This window comes from Macrotis lagotis, chromosome 5 (assembly GCF_037893015.1).
Source record: "Macrotis lagotis isolate mMagLag1 chromosome 5, bilby.v1.9.chrom.fasta, whole genome shotgun sequence".
NCBI classification, from domain to species: domain Eukaryota; kingdom Metazoa; phylum Chordata; class Mammalia; order Peramelemorphia; family Peramelidae; genus Macrotis; species Macrotis lagotis.
Window position 1 is genome coordinate 247,028,060 of NC_133662.1, and position 20,876 is coordinate 247,048,935.

Below are 20,876 nucleotides of genomic sequence, written 5' to 3' on the forward strand. Positions count from 1 at the left end.
TGTTATTTATGGTTTTAGGAAGACTTTCTATATCTCTGGAGAGGTCATCCTGGACATTACGAGTCTGAAAACCCTTATTATGAAGTCTAAATGGCTATAAATTCAGTGCTATTTATATTAGATGCTGGTTGAACCAATTCCAAGGTTTAATACCAACCACGGCCTTAATGTATTGGGAATTGTGGGTTTTGTTATCAATACAGCTCTGTTTATTAGTAAATCAAATACTCCTTTTCATAGAACATAAAAGCAGATTTTTTTTTCTGGCCAAACACACAGTGTGCCAACAAATAGATTTTATACTTCTGATAAAACACTTACCAAGTAACAGCTGTAGTATATAAAATATAAGTCCAAAAACACTGTTTGATTGGTTTATTGCACTGTCCTTTCCAAAGATGGACCCCAAAAGACCAAATCCTTGACCCCATCTGTAAAATAAGGAACATCAGTAATGCTAGATTTGAATCTCCACATAACTTTTAGCCTAAATATGCAAACACACCATCCAATTAAATAATATATATTATATAAATAAAAATCACATTTTCTACTCATAAATGTCTGTCCATTAACTACTTTAAAAAGAATCACTTGCCCACAGCAGGAAAATAACTTTTAGTTTTATGCCAAATAAATCAAGTACGATATTAAAATATAAGCACCAGTTTAAATCTACTCTTGAAAAATAATACACTTAATAGCTGACCTGTGGATACATGAGGACAATCACAATGACCACACTGTGGTCTTCCAACTTCAACATCTCTTGCCTTCTCAGCAGGCCCAAAGGGTCATATTCATGATCAATACCATTTTTTTAATGTTATTTTATTTTTCAATGTACATGCAAGAATAGTTTTCAACATTCATCTTTTTGAAAGCTTTTGAGTTCCACATTTTTCTACATACCCCTCCTATCAAAGTGAGTAATCTCATTATCAATATTAATATCTTTTCTCTAGTTAAACTAACCAAACTCATCCACAGCTGTACACTGAAAAGTGACAAACAGATCAGAAACAATGCATTTGTGGTTCTAAGTTAATAAGATTTCAACATTTTGTTAAGTATTAACACGATGCACATTAGAAGGTAGGAAAGGCAGTGTTGTCTAATGGTTAGCAAGCTGGACTGGGGAGTCACAACACCTGTCTCTGATGATTTCTAGTAAAATGACTCTGGAGAAGTCATTTTTTTTTTGCAAGGCAAATGGGGTTAAGTGGCTTGCCCAAGGTCACACAACTAGGTAATTATTAAGTGTCTGAGGCCAGATTTGAACTCAGGTCCTCCTGACTCCAGGGCCGGTGTTCTATCCACTGCACCACCTAGCCGCCCCTAGACAAGTCATTTTAACCTCTTTGAGCCTCGAGATTTTTCTCAATTGTAAAAGAAGAGGATTAGATTAGATAGTCTCTAAGGTTCCTTCTAGTTCTAAAATTTACAAAGAAAACAAGAACAGAAACGTCTTTCTGGGTTAACGAGACAAAATAGAAAATTTAACTTTTTTTTTTAAAAGTATAATTTTAAAAGACAAAAACATTATAGATTCATCATTCACTCAGACATTCATCTTTTGTTTGTTGGTTAATTTGAAAGGCTTGTCCTTCATTCTTGAAGACCATGACATCAGGGAAGTGATACCAAGACAGGCACGTGAATTGGATTTGACTGAGAGGGGTTTGCTAAGTCACCAGCCTCACTTTCTCCTCCAGAGTCATCTGGGTCCAGGGGCCAGATAGGGCTAAGGACGATAAGATGGCCCTGGACTTCAGGATGAAGTGACTTGCCCAGGGTCACACAGCTAGTAAATATCAAACGTCTGAGGTCACATTCAAACTCCTTCAATCTTCAAATTCTAAAATGATTTTGAATAGAAGAACTCTGTAACCCTCACCCTCTTTGCAAAAAAAAAAATCATAAAAGATTATAAATTGATAACCAAACACTTTAAAAAGCTAAAATTTGATGTAAAAAAAAAAATGACAATGTGATGAACCGGAGTAGTCCAGAATTTGGAGTCAAAGGACCAGAGTAACAGTTATGTTGCTGATTATTCTCTGGTCCTCGGTATGATGTGGCTAAATCAGATTGATGACTCACTTGATCCACCAGCAAGAAATGATCAATTAATGCCGAGTGAGATGAGCAGAGCCAGAAGAACACCACACACATTATTAACAACAACATGGGGTGATGAGCAACTATTATCTTGGACTTGCTCGTCCCCATCAGTGTAATAATCAGAGACAATTCAAGGGGATCTGTGATGGAGAATGCCACCTGTAGCCAGAGAAGGAACTACGGAGTTTAAAGGAAGACCAAAGATGATTGTCTTCAATTTTTAAGTTATGTAATATGTAATTGTGCTATTTCTAATATTTTCTTTGTTCCTTTTGGATCTGATTCTTCTCTCACAAAACATTCAATTCTGATCTATGCTTATCATGGATACAAATGTAAAGCCTATATCACATTGCCTCCTGTTGGGGGGAAGGGAGGGAGAAAAAACTTCAAAACGTAGCAAAAAATGATTGGTAGAAAGTACCATTGTATGTAAATGGAAAACAAATAAAATGTTTATATAATAATAATTTAAAAGAAATGATCAACTGGCTCTACTACACCACACCTAGGGGAAACAGATAAAAATGGGATAGGATTTGCCCTAAAGGAGATTACTGCTCTCCAGGCCCTTTCTACCTCTCTGTCTTATGATCAATCCTCCAGAACATTCCCTCTATTTGCAAATATGATATTATTGGGAGCCAGACCTGACCCCCACCTGATAAAGTGACAGTCTGTTCACAGGCTTTTCTTAGAAAGTCCCATTTAAAGAACTGCAAGCTGATCGCTCTTCTGCACAGGCAATCCAACGCCACTCCGGCCAAGCAGCCTGCAGCCCTCCCTAGGGTGATGGAAAACAACCAGGGAGGGAGGCTTCCAGCAAACATAGAGGGAAGAGACAGATACTGCAGACTTGGAGCTCTTCTCTAAACCAGGCCAAGGAACCCATATATGGAATTATTTCTGAATTTGCTGAAAACACAGCAGCAATGTACTCACTGTACACTACTGTACTCACAATGAATGAATGAGAAATTACTTTCACATGAAATTTTTGAGAGGCAGTGTGATGCAGTGGCCAGAGAGTCAGCAAGTCAGGGCAAGCTCCATTTCTGACACACTGGTCCTGTGACCTTGGGCAAGTCACTGAACCTCATCCGTGTCCTGGGAAACTGGCCATAAGCTGCTGGTGCTTCACTAGAAGTCTCCTAAGACACTAAAGGCATAGGTCTAGGGCCTATTCCTAATGTTATTGGTGTCCCTAGATCTCCTTCAAAGGTCAAGTCAACATTATGAACCAGAATAAACTGAAACCATAAATTGAAATAAAAAGGAACTGGGGCAAAAGTCAGTTTCTGGCTGTTGAGGATGACACAGGCCACCACTTTTTTTTAAGTTTTTTTGCAAGGCAATGGGTTTAAGTGACTTGCCCAAGGTCACACAGGTAATTATGTCAGAGGCCAGATTTTAACTTAGGTCCTCCTGACTCCTGGGCTGGTGCTCTATCCGCTGCTCCACCTAGCTGCCCAGGCCACTATCTTGGGGGACTAAATGTTCCCTTTTTTCAAAAGCCCTTCCATATACATTATCTCATTTGATCCTCATAACAATCCTAGGAGACAGGTAGAGCAGGTCTTATTGCTGTCTACTTTACATATTTGACAAATGAAAGTTGAGACTTGATCCAGATCTCTCTGGAACCTGCAATTACAACTCTACACTGGGACACACTGTAGGGGAGAGAGGAGGCCTCCCTGAAAGTGTGGGGGGGGGACTGGGCCTGTGATTTCAAGATATTCCCTCCTCCAAGGTAGGTCAGGCCCCACCACTTAGAGCACTCAAAGGTTAACTGATCACACTGCCAATATTTGTCAAAGGTAACACTTGAACCCTGACTCCTAGACCCACATTTTATATTGATTGGGATAAACTGCCTCTTTTACCAACACACGGTCCTAAACATCCTAAGAATCCTAGCAAGCTGAATTTCTTACAAAGTGGAAAGGTGCAAGGTAGAATCAGTTCTATACATGAAGTTAGAGCAGATAAGAGCAAAATGTAAGCTAACCCTCAGTTGCCCCAAAATGGTGCGGGTGCCTGAGAAGTAAAAATAACCCTAATCATAAGAGTTGCTATTTGCAAAGCCCTTGACATACATTATCTCATTAGAGTCTTACAACATCACTTGGGGTAAGTGGGGAATCACCCCCACTTTAGAGACAGGGATGCTGAGGCTCTCAGAGGGCCTTTCCCATGGAACAGAGTCAAACCCATTTGTCTGATTCCAAGTGGCCAAGGCCAGCATTCTGGCCACATTGTCTGTGAGGTCCCTCCTCTTCTCATGGTCCCACTGCAAGTTCCTCATCACCACTCAGATATTGGTGTTACCCAATATTTACCCAATTTACCCCAATTTTACAATTTTTTTCTCCCTCCCTCCCTAGGTAGCACAGGGGCTAGAGCACTGGCCCTGGAATCAAGAGAACATGAGTTCAAATTTCTTCTCAGACACTTAATAATTACCTAGTTGTGTGACCTTAGGCTAGTCACTTAACCCTACTGCCTTACAAAAAACAAAAAAAAAAAGGGCAGCTAGGTGGTGCAGTGGATAGAGCACTGGCCCTGGAGTCAGGAGTACCCGAGTTCAAATCTGACCTCAGACACTTAATAATTATCTAGCTGTGTGGCCTTGGGCAAAAACCTTTTGCCTTGTAAAAACCTAAAAAAACAAAAAAACAAATTAGGTCTCAAAATTATGAGACTAAACTCAAAGATGTAAAAAGCATTTCATAAATACCATTTTAAGTGAATGAGAGAGAAGCTGTGGCTTAACTTAATATAATTCAGTGGTGATTCTTACACAGAAGAAACCAAACACCACTGCCCCCCCCCATGTGGACACAATGGACCAGGGTTGGAGAGGTAGAGGTAGTTAGTGGTGGCAACAACAGGAGCTGAGGATGGTCCATATATGATTATCTTAAGATAATACACAACAGTGCAAACAGATAATCATTTCACTTCAACACAAGTTGAATCAATAAAATGACTCCTGGAAGGGGAATATTTGCTCATCTCTCACCCAAATTCAGTCTTCATCTTAGCAACTTGAGTTTAAGTCAGAAACAAGCAACACTTTCCCAGGGGAATGAATTTTTGAAGTATTTACTCACCCCCCCCCCCATTTTTGCCAGCTTCTTTACCCAGGCCTAAGACTAAAGGGGAAAAGCTATATTTTTGCTGGTTCTACTGCCATGGGGATAATTTTTCAAAATGTGTGCAATTTGGTTCAAAGTCAACTTGGCTCCATTCAAAATAACTTTGGTTATATTGGACTTGACATTCTTTGAAAAATCATTCCCTTAATCTTAATGATGCCTTTTATTTTCAGAGTAAATTCATTTCCAAATATATCCTTCCCTCTTCTTCCACCCCAAAAAATGCATTTCTTTTCTGAGATTTTAAAAGAGAAAAGCAGGTCAGCAAAATTAGACACAAACTGATCATATCTGACCATATAGGAAATGGTCCACATTGAAAGAGCACCCCCCCCATCTCTGCAATGAGAGGAAGGAGACTCATTTCTTCAGTATTTCTCTGATGTCAATTGATAATTACACAAGATTTCACTGCATTTTCCTGCTTTCTATTAACATTATTGAAGTCACTGGGTATATTTTTTTTTTTTAGGCTTTTGCAAGGCAAATGGGGGTTAAGTGGCTTGCCCAAGGCCGCAAATCTAGGTAATTATTAAGTGTCTGAGACCACATTTGAACCCAGGTACTCCTGACTCCAGAGCCGGTGCTTTATCCACTACGCCACCTAGCTGCCCCTCACTGGGTATACTTTCCCTGATTCTGTTTGCTTCATTCTATGTCATTCTGTACTGACTTTTCCTGCTTCTCGGAATTCTTCATATTCACCATTCATCCTTATAGGATGGTAATATTCCAGCCCACATATGTACCACAATATGTTTAGCCAATTCCCCCCAAACAAAGGGCACCCATCTCCTTTGTGTACAGTTCTTTGCTACCACCAAAAATGTCCCAATTAATATTTTGGAACCCACTATAACCCAACAGTGGGATGCTTGGGTTAAAAGGTATAGATATTTTAGTCACTGTTTAAAAGCATAATTCCACCCTTATTTTCCACCCATTTTTACATGACCAATCATAATCAAATGTACAGGAGATGAATAGCAGCAATACCCAATAAGTTGTAACCGAGATTTTAGCAAACTATAAACTGCCCTTCCTTGCACCTTAAAAAATGCTTTTCATAACCAGTCCTTGTGTCACTAAACAGATTATGAGGTGAATGACTACAGCTAATGTCTAAATATGTGTTTAAATATTCAAATAAACATCAAGACTGTTCAATGCAATAAGGAAGCATTGATTAAGCCCATATTATATATCAGTCAGGTCCAATGGGAAGAGCTGGTGATAGAAACCAAAATGAAACAGAGCCTGCTTGCCCTTAAGGCCCAGAAGTTTACATTTAAATAAATGAGAGGGAGAACAAACAAAAGTAAAATAGTCGTCTGGAGAGGTCTCAGGAAGGGGATGAATGGGCCCTGAACTGAGGTCAGAGGTGGAGGCGAGGAAGGAGGGCATTCCAAAGTGTGCAGACAGCCAGTACCAAGTCATGGAGGTGCAAGATGGAAGGAAGGCTATGTATGGAGGGAGAACAGCAGGAAGGGTTGTTTCGTTGGGGTCAAAAAGTACAAGACAGGGAAAAATAGGGAATAAGCCTGGAATATAATGCCAAACAGAAAAGTCTATATTTGATCTTAGAGGCAGCAAGAGCCCCTGCAGTTTTGAGAATCTTGGGTCTTGGCAGTGCCCATACTGAAAGTCTGTGGAGGACCACTTGGAAAGGGGAGAAGCTGGAGGCAGGGAGGGTTTTGTAGAGTCACAGGAGGGGAGGAGGTCTCAGGCCAAGCAATGACCACTGATTGGCCGTGGGAGCTAACTAAGGAAAGATGGAGAGTTAGTGATGTTCAGTGACATCAGGATGTACCCATCCTATTCTTGAGGGTGAGGACAAGTGAGAAGGAAGGCCTACAAACAGAGGAGCAGCTGTCCTTGAGGCCATTCAGAGCAATAAGTGATGAACTTTTACTATAACCTTAGTTTTCCTAGCAGCTGACACCCTTTGTCTTTGTGATCAGTTAAAACTCCCCAATTTTTTTTCCACAAAGACTCTTAGCTGTTTTACATAGAGTATTATTTTTTAAATGAAAAGTTGTTGTAAATTTTATAAACTGAACAAACAGTGGAGTAGGGGTGGGGGTTGGGAGGAGAATGACTAAAATTCCCACTAAGAGTCACATATCCCAGTTAGTGTGAACAATGAAATCTCCTGAACTTATCACTTACAGTCAAAGGTATAATTAGGCAAAATATGGTAACTGGATCTAGTTCAATGGAAATACAGTGTGGGAACTTAAATAGAACTACTTCAAAAGATTCCCTATTTTGGCGGAATTCAGGGAAGCCTGGAGGGATTTGCATGAACTGATGCTGAGCAAGATGAGCAGAACCAGAAGAACACTGTACACCCTAACAGCAACATGGGGGTGATGATCATCCTTGTTGGACTTGCTCGTTCCATCAGTGCAACAATCAGGGACATTAGGGGCTGTCTGTGATGGAGACTACCATCTGTATCCAGAGAAAGAACTGAGGAGTTTGAACAAAGACCAAGGACTATTAGGAAATTTAGGGGGGGGGAACCCTGATATCTTATTGTGTGATCTTGCTATCTCTTATACTTTATGTTTCTTCCTTAAGGATATGATTTCTCTCTCATCACACTGAATTTGGATCAATGTACAACATGAAAATAAAGTAAAGACTGGCAAATTGCCTTCTGTGGGGGGTGGAGGAGGGAAATAGGATTAGGGGAAAAAAATTACAAAACTCAAAGTAAAAAAATCTTTAAAAAAATAAAAAAATCCTCTATTTTTATACCAATCAGGGACCACCTGTAATCTCAAAACATTTTTTCAAAGAAAATACATAAACCTTAAAAAAATAACTTCTCTGATTTGTGACTTCTTCCAATGACTGTTTGGTGAATTAGAAAGTTGCTTCTTGGGGCAGCTAGGTGGCGCAGTGGATAAAGCACTAGCCCTGGAGTCAGGAATACCTGAGTTCAAATTCTGTCTCAGACACATAATAATTACCTAGCTGTGTGGCCTTGGGCAAGTCACTTAACCCCACTGTCTTGCCAAAAAAAAAAGTTGCTTCTATTGTTTTAATAGTTACTATCAATATGCATATTCTGATTTTCTAATTCTTTCTGTGCTGTTCCACTTCTGCCTATGTTTCTATATTTCTTTATGGAAATGGAGTGAGAAATTAAGAGTTAAAATTCTGGTTTGTAATGTTGGGAAACTCATTTGACCTCACCAGTGAAAGTGGGATGGAAAGCAGCTGGTAATTATTGCTAAGATCGTTCTTTGCAAATCTGCAATTCTGCAAAACTCGATTTTTATGATTACTATTTGTCACTTCAATTATCTGTTACACTGTTATGTGTTTCTCCCATTATTCAACTACTGTAATTAGATTTTGAAACCTGAATTTAAGACTTTTTATTTTTCTTTATTAAATTTGATCTTATTTAAACTTCATAGTTTTAGTCCAATCATTTGAAACTTGATTCTGCAATTCAGTGGCTTAACTATTTCTTCCAGCTTTGTGCCATCTGGATCTCATAAATAAGCCTTGTTAGGTCTTTAGGAAGTTAAAGTAATCTGGTGAGGTGATTCAGGACTTTGCTCCTCTGAGCCTCAGTTTCCTTGTCTATAAAATGAGACTGGAATCAGAAACCTCTGAGGGCTCTTCTAGCTCTAAACCTAGGAACCCATAAATGAGGTTTGAAATGAAAACTTACGAATCACCTTATCTGTGCCTAACGCCAATCTTCTGATGCTATCATGGCTTCCTCCGAGATCCTTTTTATGTAATACAACTGTCTCTTTGTGTTAATTGGGTGACTGTCCCACATTCTGCAGGAGACTTTTTCCCTAGTGTAATTTGCTATTTTAGAAAACCATTTAAAAATGTGCCAAAAGAACAAAAAACCAAAACTGAAAGCTTTGTCATTATAATGACCAAGCTTTGGCCCCCAGAAAAGATCTAAGAAAATATTCCTCCCTCCCATCTTTGCAGAGGAGGCAAACTCTTAGTGGGACACAGGATATACTGATAGCCAGGTTATGCTGAACTATATAATTTTTCTTTTTCTAAAATCCAATGTGCCTGAAGGTACTATCACTGTGGATTCTTCCCCCCTGTGGAACAGTCAACATCAATTCTTTATTCTATTAAGGACCTAGTGAGTCCCATCCTGTCCCAAGAGTTGGGGATATAAAGTAATGGGGAAACTAGAAGCTCCTCAAGCATAGTAATATGCTCAGTGGGAAAAAATATACACCTCTGGAAAAAAATGGATAAAGAACCAGTTAGGGGTGGGAGGAATTGAGATAAGAGTCTGGAAGGAAGCCAGGGAGCCAAAGAGGTGGAGGTGAGGAAAGAGAACAAAGCAAGCAATTTATGCAGAGGGGCAGAGCAGCAACTGGCAGAGAATGAGCCCCAAGACTGTGATCCTGGGGGAAGGTTTTAGGGAAAGAGTTCAATTTTCAAAGGCAGTTATGAGGTGTAGTGGATAAAGCATCCGCCCTGGAATCAGGAGGATCTGAGTTCAAATCCAATCTCAGTCACTTAATAATTAATGAGCTGTGAGACCTTAAGCTTGAGCTGTTTAAAGTACATCTAGTTTAAATTGTTCAAAAGGCAGAAGTCAGACCTAGAACTTGGGAAAGTGACCAGAGGATGTATAGATTTATAAGTCAACTGCATAGAGATCATTGAGGTGATGGAAGCAAAACAGAAACACCAAGTGAGAGCAGAGAGAGACAAGAGAAGAGGGCCCAGGCCAGTCTCCCTGAGGAGGGAGGGCAGATTCACAAATGCCCAAAGAGAAGGATGCAGAAGGAGAAGCTTAACAGTGTCTGAGGATGATTTTGAGGCTGTGGACCTCCTCCATGGAGGGGAGAAAATCAGGTCTTAAAGCTAGGAGCCCCTGGCCTGGTTCTTCCACTGGCTACCATTGTGACTTTATTCAAGTGAACATTTTGCTAAGCTAAATTTCCTCAACAATAAAATGAAGATAATATTGCATAGTGGGTGTAGGGGGACTGGTATGACCTCACATGTTTCATGAGCTAATGTATACAAAATACTTTATAAATCTTAAAGAGCTATACGTAATTTTAAGCCATGGTTGGGTCCTAATTAAAGGAAGTAACACTGAGTATTTCTTTGAATTTATTTTAGATGGTTGATGTACAATTATATTCATTTGTTTCTATAAAATATGGCTTTCTAGAGGCTTTATAATCATAACAATGTAATTAAAAGTATATTCTAGCAGATTTGTTGAAGCAAAGCACTATTCCAGGGATATTTGTAATGATCTAAATGGGAAGAATTTATAGTAACCTGCAAACTCAGTATTAGTAACACTGTATCTAGAGGTATATAGTGAATGAATAACTAAACTGAGGGAGGGTCTAATCAAGAACAAACATTAGACTTTTTTTTTAAAAAAGAAAAAGAACAGAGTTGAAACTCCATTTTTATATCCCAAAACGCATAGATTTCTGTGATCCTCATGGAGGTTTCACTTACAAACTCGAACAGGATGGATGAAAAGAGAATTAGAAACACAAGACTTTGTTTACTTCCATTAAACAAGACTTTCTTGCTTTTTAAAAAATAAAACACCGCTTTCTGGTTCATTCCATGTTGTTGCCATGTCCTTCTCAAGAGAATGCTTTTTCATAATAAAGAATTGCGGTTAAGCACAACAAAGCAAGGGATCTAATGATAGATGCTTTAGTTCCTTTTTAAAAAAAAATTCTTTCTTTGCATGTAAATTGGGAAAAAATACTATTAAGATTTTAAAAAATAGGGGCACAAGTGGATAGAGCACCGGCCTTGGAGTCAGGAGTACCTGAGTTCAGATCTAACCTTTTTTTTTGTTTGTTTGTTTTGTTTTTTAGGATTTTGCAAGCAAATGGAATTAAGTGGCTTGCCCAAGGCCACACTGCTAGGCAATTATTAAGTGTCCAAGCCTGAAGCCAGGTACTCCTGACTCCAGGGCCAGTGCTTTATCCACTGTGCCACCTAGCCGCCCCTGCCTTGAAAAATCTTTAAAAAAAATTTTTTTTAAATAAAAAGCCTATACAAAAAAAAATCTTTCCAATTCATTAACTTTTAGCATTTTTTTCCTTTTAAATTCTAAGTTCAAAATTCTCTCCCTCCACTCACTGAGAAAGTAAGCAATATATCAATTATACATGTGAAATCCTGCAAAGCATTTCCATTTTTATTTTAAATTAGAAAAATGAAGAACATGACAAAATCATACATCATCAGTTCTCTCTCAGGAGGGGGATAAGCATTTTTTTCATCATGAGCCCTTTGGAACTGTCCTGGATCACTGTAGCCAAAGCTTTCACAGCTGATCATTACAACTCTGCTGTTACTATGCACGATGAGCTCTAGCTTCTTCTCACTTCACTTTGCGTCAGGTCCTAGAGGTCTTGCCAAGCTTTTCTGAAACCATCATCCCTGTCATTTCCCACAGCCCAAGCTATTCTATAATAATCATATGCCACATGTTCAGCCAATACTCAATTGATGGGTATTTCCTCAATTTCCAATTAATTCTTTGCCACCACAAAAAAGAGTTGCTATAAATATTTTTGTACATTTAGATCTTATTCCTTTTTCTTTGCTCTCTTTGGGGTATTGACCCAGTCATGGTATTGTTGGATCAAAGGATATGCATGTTTATTTTATAGACCTTTAGTTTTTTAATAGTCCCTTTGGTCCTAGTTCCAAATTGTTCATCAGGATAGTTCTCTACCAATTCACTAGTGTACCTATTTTTCTCTCATCTCCCTCCAGTATTTGTCATTTCTGATGAGTGTAAGTGAAGTGATACTTCAGGTTTTAATTTACCTTTATCTAATCAATATTGATTTAAGAGTATTTTTTATATAACTATAGCTTTGATTTCTTCTTCTGAAAACTGTCCATTGATCAATTGGAAAATGGCTCTTATTTTGAAAAATTTGACTCTTCTCTTTATTTTTGAGAATTGAAGCCTTTAGAGAAAACTTGTAAAAATTCTTGTTGTTATTTCATTGTCTATGGCACCTTTTAGCAGAATGTAGCTTCTTTTATTATCTCTTTTAATTATGTCTATTTTTGCTTTTTGCTTTGTCTGAGACTATAACTGCCACCCCCTGGCCTCTTCACTTCAGCTGAAGCATATTAGATTATGTTCCAGCCCTTTATTTTAACTGCATCTTTCTATTTCAAGAGTATCTCTTGAGGGGCAGCTAGGTGGCGCAGTGGAGAAAGCACTGGCCCTGGAGTCAGGAGTACCTGGGTTCAAATCCGGTCTCAGACACTTAATAATTACCCAGCTGAGTGGCCTTGGGCAAGCCACTTTAACCCCATTGCCTTGCAAAACCCTAAAAAAAAAAAAGTATCTCTTGAAAAGAATACACTGGGGTGGCTAGGTGGCGCAGTGGAAAGAGCACCAGCCCTGGAGTCAGGAGGACCTGAGTTCAAATCAGATCACAGACACTTAATAATTGCCTAGCTGTGTGGCCTGGGGCAAGTCACTTAACTCAATTGCCCCTTAAATTAAAAAGAAAAAAGAAAAGATACATTGTTGGATTTTTGTTCCTAATCTATTCTGCCATCCACTTCAGTTTCATGAGTATGCTCATTCCATTCACATTTACAATTATGATTACCAATCATGGCTTTCCTCCATCCCAATTTTGTTTCTTCTTTTTTATTTTATCTCTCCTCCTTTTATTTTTATCTCTCACCCCTTAATCTGTCCTCCCTTTTATCACTACTCCCCCTCTCCTTATCTCATCCCTTTCCCCTCCTATTTCCCTATTAGGTAAATTATATTTCTACACTCAACTCTGTGTACATATGTGTTTGTGTGTGTTCTTCCCTCCTTGAATAAATTCTGATGAATGAGGTTCAAGCATTGTTCACCACTCTCCCAATATCCTCTCTCCTATAGAACTTCTTCTTTGTGTGACTCTTTTATGTGAGAAAATTTCTCCCACTATACTTCTCCCTTTTCCCCCCTTCTCCTAGTGCAATCCCCTTTCTTATGTCTTCATTTTGGGGGGCCATTATGCCAATGTAAATGTTTTAACTGCCCTAATAATAGGCATTACATGCATCACTTTCCCATAAGGAATGCAAACTGTTTAACTTTATTGTGCCCTTCATAATTACACTTTCATTTTATCTTTTTCTGCTTTTCATGAGTCTTCTGTTCAACTGTCAAATTTTCTCTTTCAGCTCTGGTCTTTTCATCAGGAATGCTTGAAAGTCTTCAATTTCATTAAATGCCCAATTTTCCCTTGAAGGACTATAAACTCAGATTTGCTGGTTAGAGTAATCTTGGTTATAACTCTAGCCCCTCCATCTCTTAGAATATTATATCCTGGGGCAGCTAGGTGGTGCAGTGGATAGAGCAACAGCCCTGGAATCAGGAGGACCTGAGTTCAAATCGGGACTCACACTTCATAATTACCTGGCTGTGTGGCCTTGGGCAAGTCACTTAACCCCACTGCCTTGCAAAAACTAAAAAAAAAAAAATATATTCCAAATCCTCCAGTCCTTTGACATGGAAGCTGCTAAATTTCATGTGATCTTGATTGTGGTTTCACAATATTTGAATTGTTTCTTTCTGGTTGCTCACATTATTTTTCTCCTTGGCCTGGGAGCTCTGGAATTAAAGCTATAATATTCCTGGGAGTTTTCATTTTGGAACCTTTTTCAGGAGGTGATTGGTAGAGTTTTTCCAATTTCTATTTTATCCTCTAGATCTAAAATATCACTGTAGTTTTCATCATTTCTTGAAACATGATGGCTAGGCCCTTTCTTTGACCATGACTTCCAGGTAGTTCAATAATTCTTAAATTATTTCTCCTTATTCTATTTTCTAGGTCAGTTGTTTTTTTCTGGTGAGATATTTTACATTTTCTTCTCTTTTTTTCATTCTTTTGACTTTGCTTTATTGTTTCTTGATATCTCATGAAGTCATCACCTTCCACTTGCCTAATTATAATTTTTTTTTTTTAGGTTTTTGCAAGGCAAATGGAGTTAAGTGGCTTGCCCAAGGCCACACAGCTAGGTAATTATTAAGTGTCTGAGACCGTATTTGAACCCAGGTACTCCTGACTCCAGGGCCAGTGCTTTATCCACTACACCACCTAGCCGCCCCCTAATTATAATTTTTAGGGAAATATTTTCTTTAGTGATGTCTTGTACCACTTTTTCCATTTGTTAATTCTGTTTTTTAAGGAGTACTTTTTTAAAAAAAAGTTTTTTGATTTTTAAAACTTAAGTGCAAAGTAAAAAAAAAAATTGTCATGTGGGCAATAAAATAGGAGAGGATTCATTATATAAAGCAATAAATTTCCATATCAAGAAAACCTACATAATAAATACTACACATCATGTTCAAAATTGTTCATCTTTTTTTGGCTTCCTTGTTGGTTTTCTTCTGTTCTCTGCTGTTTATTGTTTACTTTATTTTCCCCTCTTCTCTCCCCTCCCTCAATCCAAGGCTACAATTAAGCATATATATGTGTGTATGCGTGTATATATATATATATATATATATATATATATATATACACACACACATATACATATATACATTTTTTTCACACTCACACATATTCATTTATATATATATAAATATTTTAAAATATACACATCTATGCACAAATAGATATCTACTTGGTATGCACGTATCTTTCATTTTTATAATATTTCATAAATGCAACAACCCCCCCTCCTCATTCATTTACTTTATTTCTATTCCTTACCTTGCCCTCCTATTCCTCAACCATCCTTTCCTCTTAATTCTTATGAATTTAAAAGACTTTTATACATAGACATATTATATATATATATATATATATATATATATATATATATATACACACACATACACACACACACACACATGCAGTATGTGTATTGTTTTCTCTTTAACCCATTCCTGGTGAGAGTAGGTTTCTGTATCAATTCTTTCTCAAGCCTTGTTTATGTAAGATGATTAACTTTTCCTACACCATTTTACTTTTTAGAATCCATCCCATTTAAGCTCTATCCCAATTTTTTTTTAGAGCTAACTAATTATAGGGGCAGTGGATAGAGCACCTGCCCTGGAGTCAAGAGGACCTGAGTTCAAATCCAGCCTCATTCACTTAACTGCCTAGCTGTATGGCATTGGGCAAGTCACTTGACCCCATTACCTTAAATAAAATTTAAAATCTAACCAATTTCTAATAATAATCTTGAACATATAAGATTATATTTCCACATATAAATAGTAAACAATTTGTCTTTATTGAGTCCCTTATATTGGTCTTTGATGTTTACTTATATTTCTCTTGGATCTTGTCAAATTTTCTATTAAATTCAAGTATTTTGCAACAAAATCCTGAAAGTCTGGCAATCCACTGAATGTCCATTTTTAAAATTCAGAATTATACTAACTTTGCTGAGTATGATATTTTCAGTCACAATCCCAGGTCCTTTGTTCTTCAATATGTAGTTCCAAGACCTAGGATCTTTTAATGTAGCCACCAGGAGTTTGTGGGTTTTTTTTAAGTGAATTTTTATACCTCATTTTCCATTTGATCTATTCTGTTTTTTAAGGAGTTTTTTCCTTCAGTGAATTTTTGTGTCTCATTTATCATGAAGTGAATTCTGTTTTTTAAGGTGATGCTTTCTTCAGGAATTTTTTTATGCCTCTTTTATCAAGCTGCTAATTCTCATTGCATAATTTTCTTGCATCACTCTCATTTCTTTTCCCAGCTTTTCCTCTACTGTTCTTTTTCTTTAACTCTTCCAAAAATTCCTGTTGGATTTGAGTCCAATTAGCACTTTTCTTTTACACTTTGTTTTTACCTGTTTTCATATGCTGAATTATTTTGAGTGTCTTGGTCTTCCCTGCCACCTTAGTACCTTTTTAATGGTCAAATTCTTTTTTTTGCTCTTTGTTCATTTTTCTAATCTATTCCTTGGCTCTGAAATTTATGTTGAGTTATGTGGTGTCTGCTCACCTGGGTACGGGGAGGCATGCCCCAAGCTTCAGGATTTTTCATACTGCTGTTTTCAGAGCTAGTCCTGGGAGTCTGCAAGTTTGGGGTACTTTCAAAATCCCAGAAGAGGTGTGGTCATTGCTCTCTGGGTCTGCACCCTGCTCAGGAAGGGCTTTGATCTCCTGCAGCTGCAAGGATCAGCACAGCATCTTTACCTTGAAAATGCAATCAGGGTCTCTGCTCCCTTAAAACCAAACCCCAGCACTTCTCTCTACCCTGAAAATATGACCCAGAATCACATCTGGACCACAGGTGCCAATCAGTGCCAGCAGTGAATCCTCTGTGAATCTCTTTCTGACCAGTTTTCTGACCCCTCGGACATCATCTCTGGGTCAAGTGCTCCCAAAGTAGTTGCTCCCTGGGTATAGGCTCTAGATAAGCTCCTACCCAGGTGTCACAAACTTCTACTGCCAATCTCCTAAGTTTCCTTAGGCCAGAAAAATGTCTTACCCTCAACTTTTGTTTGTGCCATTGCTCCAAAATTTGATGAGACATTATTTTAGAGTTGTGTGGAGGGGATTAGGCTGCAAGAATTTATCTTGGCTCTGGATGCTTTATTTTCACTTGAAGAGGAAGAAAGGAAACCTCACCTTCACTGAATATCTCTGAGCCTCCATGCTTCCTCAGATCCCACGGAAAGTCAGGGCCATGTCATGTCACTCTAGGTCTTCCCACTATCTCTCCAGCCAGCCCCCAGACCTCGGCTTGGAACTCTTACAAAGCCCTCCCTGCCCCCCTCTGCTCTGCCTTCCTCATAGCATGGGGAACTGCCAAAGCTTCTTCTCAAAATGTCAGTGGCTCTTCTTGCTGTCTCTAGAATTAAACACAAACTTTTCTGTTTGGCATTTAATGCCCTTCCCCATCTGACTAGAGATTGACTTTCGAGGCCCATTCCCTATTTCTCCCCCCTCACACTCTAAAACCAGACAGAGGCCTTCCTGCTGTTCATTGTGGGTCAATGTTAACTGTATTTCTTTATTATAAGAAAGCATTCTCTTTAGGAAGGAGTAGCAACAAGGTAAAAAATAAAAATCAACAAAGGTTATTTACTTTTTTAAGTGTTAAGGAAAATCAATAAAAAGCTATTTAAAAAAGAATTTTAGTTTCCAAAGTATAGATGTAATGATTTCTATCTTATAGATAAGAATATAAAGTTAAGTAGTAAGTACAACTGGCCTAGAACACAGGATGAGAAAAAAGGAGGAAGGGGAGAAGCAGATAGATAATTTAAAACACCATCACCAGAGATAATATTATCACCCATCTGCAGATCAGTCGAAAAGAGTAATATGGCCATAGGAAAAAAAAAAAAGATGCTTCCAAATCAAATGTTCAATGTTCAAAACTCAAAAAACTTAATATTTTACTCCTTAAAGGAATAATTTTCTCTGTTCATCCTGACTGGCAGGACTTCTAATTCTATTTGGAGAACATTGAAAATTAAAGTTGAGCAGAAACTTGAAAGATCTTTAGTCCAAAGCCCTTCTTTTATTTAAAATTTTTTTTTTACAGTTAATAAGGATTTATTTTCTTTCCCTTTACTCCCCAATTAGAAAGAAAAAAACAACAAAAGTCTTATAATAATATCCAGAGTTTGGCAAAACAAAACCCCAAAAGGACCAAGTCCCTAAATGTCTGCCTCACTTGGCACTTTATCAGGGAAGAGGTCAAACCTCTCATTCTCTCATTTTATTGAGAGGAAAAATGAGGCCCAGAACAGGGAAAAGTGACCTGCCCAAAGTTCAAAATCCAAGGTCTTCCTGCATAAAATTATACTTAGTCCTTTGCTTAAGCATGCTATTTTTACATTAGTTTGTGATAAAAAACTAAAGATTATTTTAAGACTTGTCAAATGACTTACAAATATTATCTCATTTTCTGCTATCCACCTGTTATTATCCCCATTTTATATTTGAGAAAATTGAGACAGACAGAAGAGATTAAGTAACTTACTTGGGATGACACAACTCATAAATGGCTGAGGCCACATTTGAACTCAGGTCTTCCTGACTCCAGGCCTAGTATTCTACTCACGGTGCCATCTGGCTTCCTAGAGTATATGAAACATCATCAAATGTAGCAGGGGAAAAAAAAGTTTCCCAACTTCAAGGATGCTCACTGCACATTGGTCTAAGGGAAGAAGGCATCCCCTCGTTTCAATGAAGCTCTGCTGCTTCTGCTATGGGAGATTTGGGAATTGTGCTGCTTGCAAACATTTATCATTTCTTTATACATTCCCTTCATTTTACATTACCTTTGTTTTGAACAGCATGTGCTCAGTGTAATCTCTCACTCAAGTGAGGACTAACAAATGAAACTTAAATCCTCTCCACCCCCCAAAGGAGCCATTATTTTGGTCTCAACTCTCTTCTGAATGAAGCACCATCAATAAAGCCCATAATCCCAGACATCAAGCTATCTCCTAAGCAATGTTCGATTGGAAAAGTGGTTGTTAAACCACCCACTTCTGATGGAAATTAGAACAACTCAGCAGAGCAGAGAACATATGCAGAGAATTCCTCCACCCCATAGGGACACATTTGAGAGAGGAAGCCCAAAGGCCCTAAATGAGGTGCATTAGGGCTACAAGAAAAGAAAGAAAAGAACACTGCAAGACAACTAGAAAGGACCCATACTTCTTGTCCACTGATCTTTTTTTTTTTTTTTTTTTTAGGTTTTTGCAAGGCAAACGGGGTTAAGGGGCTTGCCCAAGGCCACACAGCTAGGTCATTATTAAGTGTCTGAGACCGGATTTGAACCCAGGTACTCCTGACTCCAAGGCCGGTGGCTTTATCCACTACACCATCTAGCTACCCCAGGACCCACACTTCTTAACCATGCAAAATGTCCACAACATTCCTATGGGTTCCTTAAGCTTATGAGTCTTACAAACAAGGGAAAGACTTTCTCTGTCTCCCAATGACAAATGTCCTATCATCTCAATAAATGTTCAACTTTAAAAGTAGGAATGGGGCGGGGGGGCAGCTAGGTGGTGCAGTGGATAAAGCACCGGCCCTGGAGTCAGGGGTACCTGGGTTCAAATCCAATCTCAGACACTTAATAATGACCTAGCTGTGTGGCCTTGGGCAAGCCCCTTAACCCCGTTTGCCTTGCAAAAACCTAAAAAAAAAAAAAGTAGGGAACAGGGGCGGCAGCTAGGTGGCGCAGTGGATAGAGCACCAGCCCTGGAGTCAGGAGGACCTGAGTTCAAATCCGATCTCAGACACTTAATAATGACCTAGCTGTGTGGCCTTGGGCAAGCCATTTAACCCCATTTGCCTTGCAAAAACCTAAAAAAAAAAAAAGTAGGGAACAGGGGCGGCAGCTAGGTGGCGCAGTGGATAGAGCACCAGCCCTGGAGTCAGGAGGACCTGAGTTCAAATCTGGTCTCAGACACTTAATAATGACCTAGCTGTGTGGCCTTGGGCAAGTCACTTAACCCCACATTGCCTTGCAAAAACAACAACAACAACAACAACAAAGACTCTTATCAAACCCTAGGTCAAGGGGACCCCTTCCAACAGGTACTAAGCCATAAAAACAAAAACCCCACTGTTTCATATCTAACTTAAACCTTGATTCTATTTAACCTAATAATTGCTTTGAGATGTTATTCCACTAATAAATAATGAAATACTTCATGACATGATTGATTTGCAGTCTCTGTTATGCCTTCTGTTGCTTCTAATGACACTCATTTTGGACAGATCACACGCTTCGGTTTGCTGGGATAACATGGGGATAAAACTTGCCCTATCTTTCTCATAAAACAAGAACATGGTTTGTTTTTGTTTAAGTGTCTTAAACAAATATTACTATTATTGTTATTAGTTAGAATAATAGTAAATGTTAAACATTCACAATTTTATTATTATTTATTATCATTATGATAACTTAGACTAATTATGATTCAAGTACATCTATTTCCCAAAGCAGATCAGATAATATATGTTTTAGGACAATTTGTGGAAAAAACAACTCACAAAAATGGAAAAAAATCATATTTAAACTCTAAGGATGTAGTACTTTTTTCTATAACACACTCTAAGTCAACTCTGTCAGAATACTGAAATGATTTTTGTCTGGGATTCAGAAGGTTTTACATTAAAAAAAATCAAGAATCGGAACCAATCCTGATATAAACATTCTGCCCAACAACCCCAAATTTCAGGTTTATTTACTTGCCTCAATTTTACTTTATCAAGATCCTATGAGTTAAGTAGACAAAAAAGGGCCTAGTCATATACAAGAATCCTTCCCTTTCTCTATAATACTGACTTTGTACTTTCAAAGAATTCTACAGTAGTAGTTTGCTACCACAAATGACAAATAACCAATCTGTTACAGCAGGCAGTTTCTTATCCTTAGTATATTCAGGAACCCATCTTTTAGTGATAAAGGTTCCACTTTGCTTCCCAAATGTACTACAAGCACTCAAGTTACACTCTCAGCAGATTATAAAAATACAATTAACAAGCAAGTTGATCAAAGAGATGTTCTGGTACAAGAGTGGTATACAGAATGATTCCAAGATTTCTCCTCAATATCAATATAATTTACTTAT

The 20,876-nt window shown here is 38.2% G+C and overlaps 1 protein-coding gene across 1 annotated transcript in view; it reads right to left on the bottom strand.

Annotated features, from left to right (window-relative positions):
- VKORC1L1 (vitamin K epoxide reductase complex subunit 1 like 1) overlaps positions 1-20,876 on the bottom strand; it is a 53,557-nt gene that overhangs the window by 14,829 nt on the left and 17,852 nt on the right. Inside the window, exon 2 of the mRNA XM_074189312.1 lies at positions 322-431. Within this exon, the coding sequence (XP_074045413.1) occupies positions 322-431 (110 nt within the window). The remainder of the gene's footprint in view (positions 1-321; positions 432-20,876) is intronic.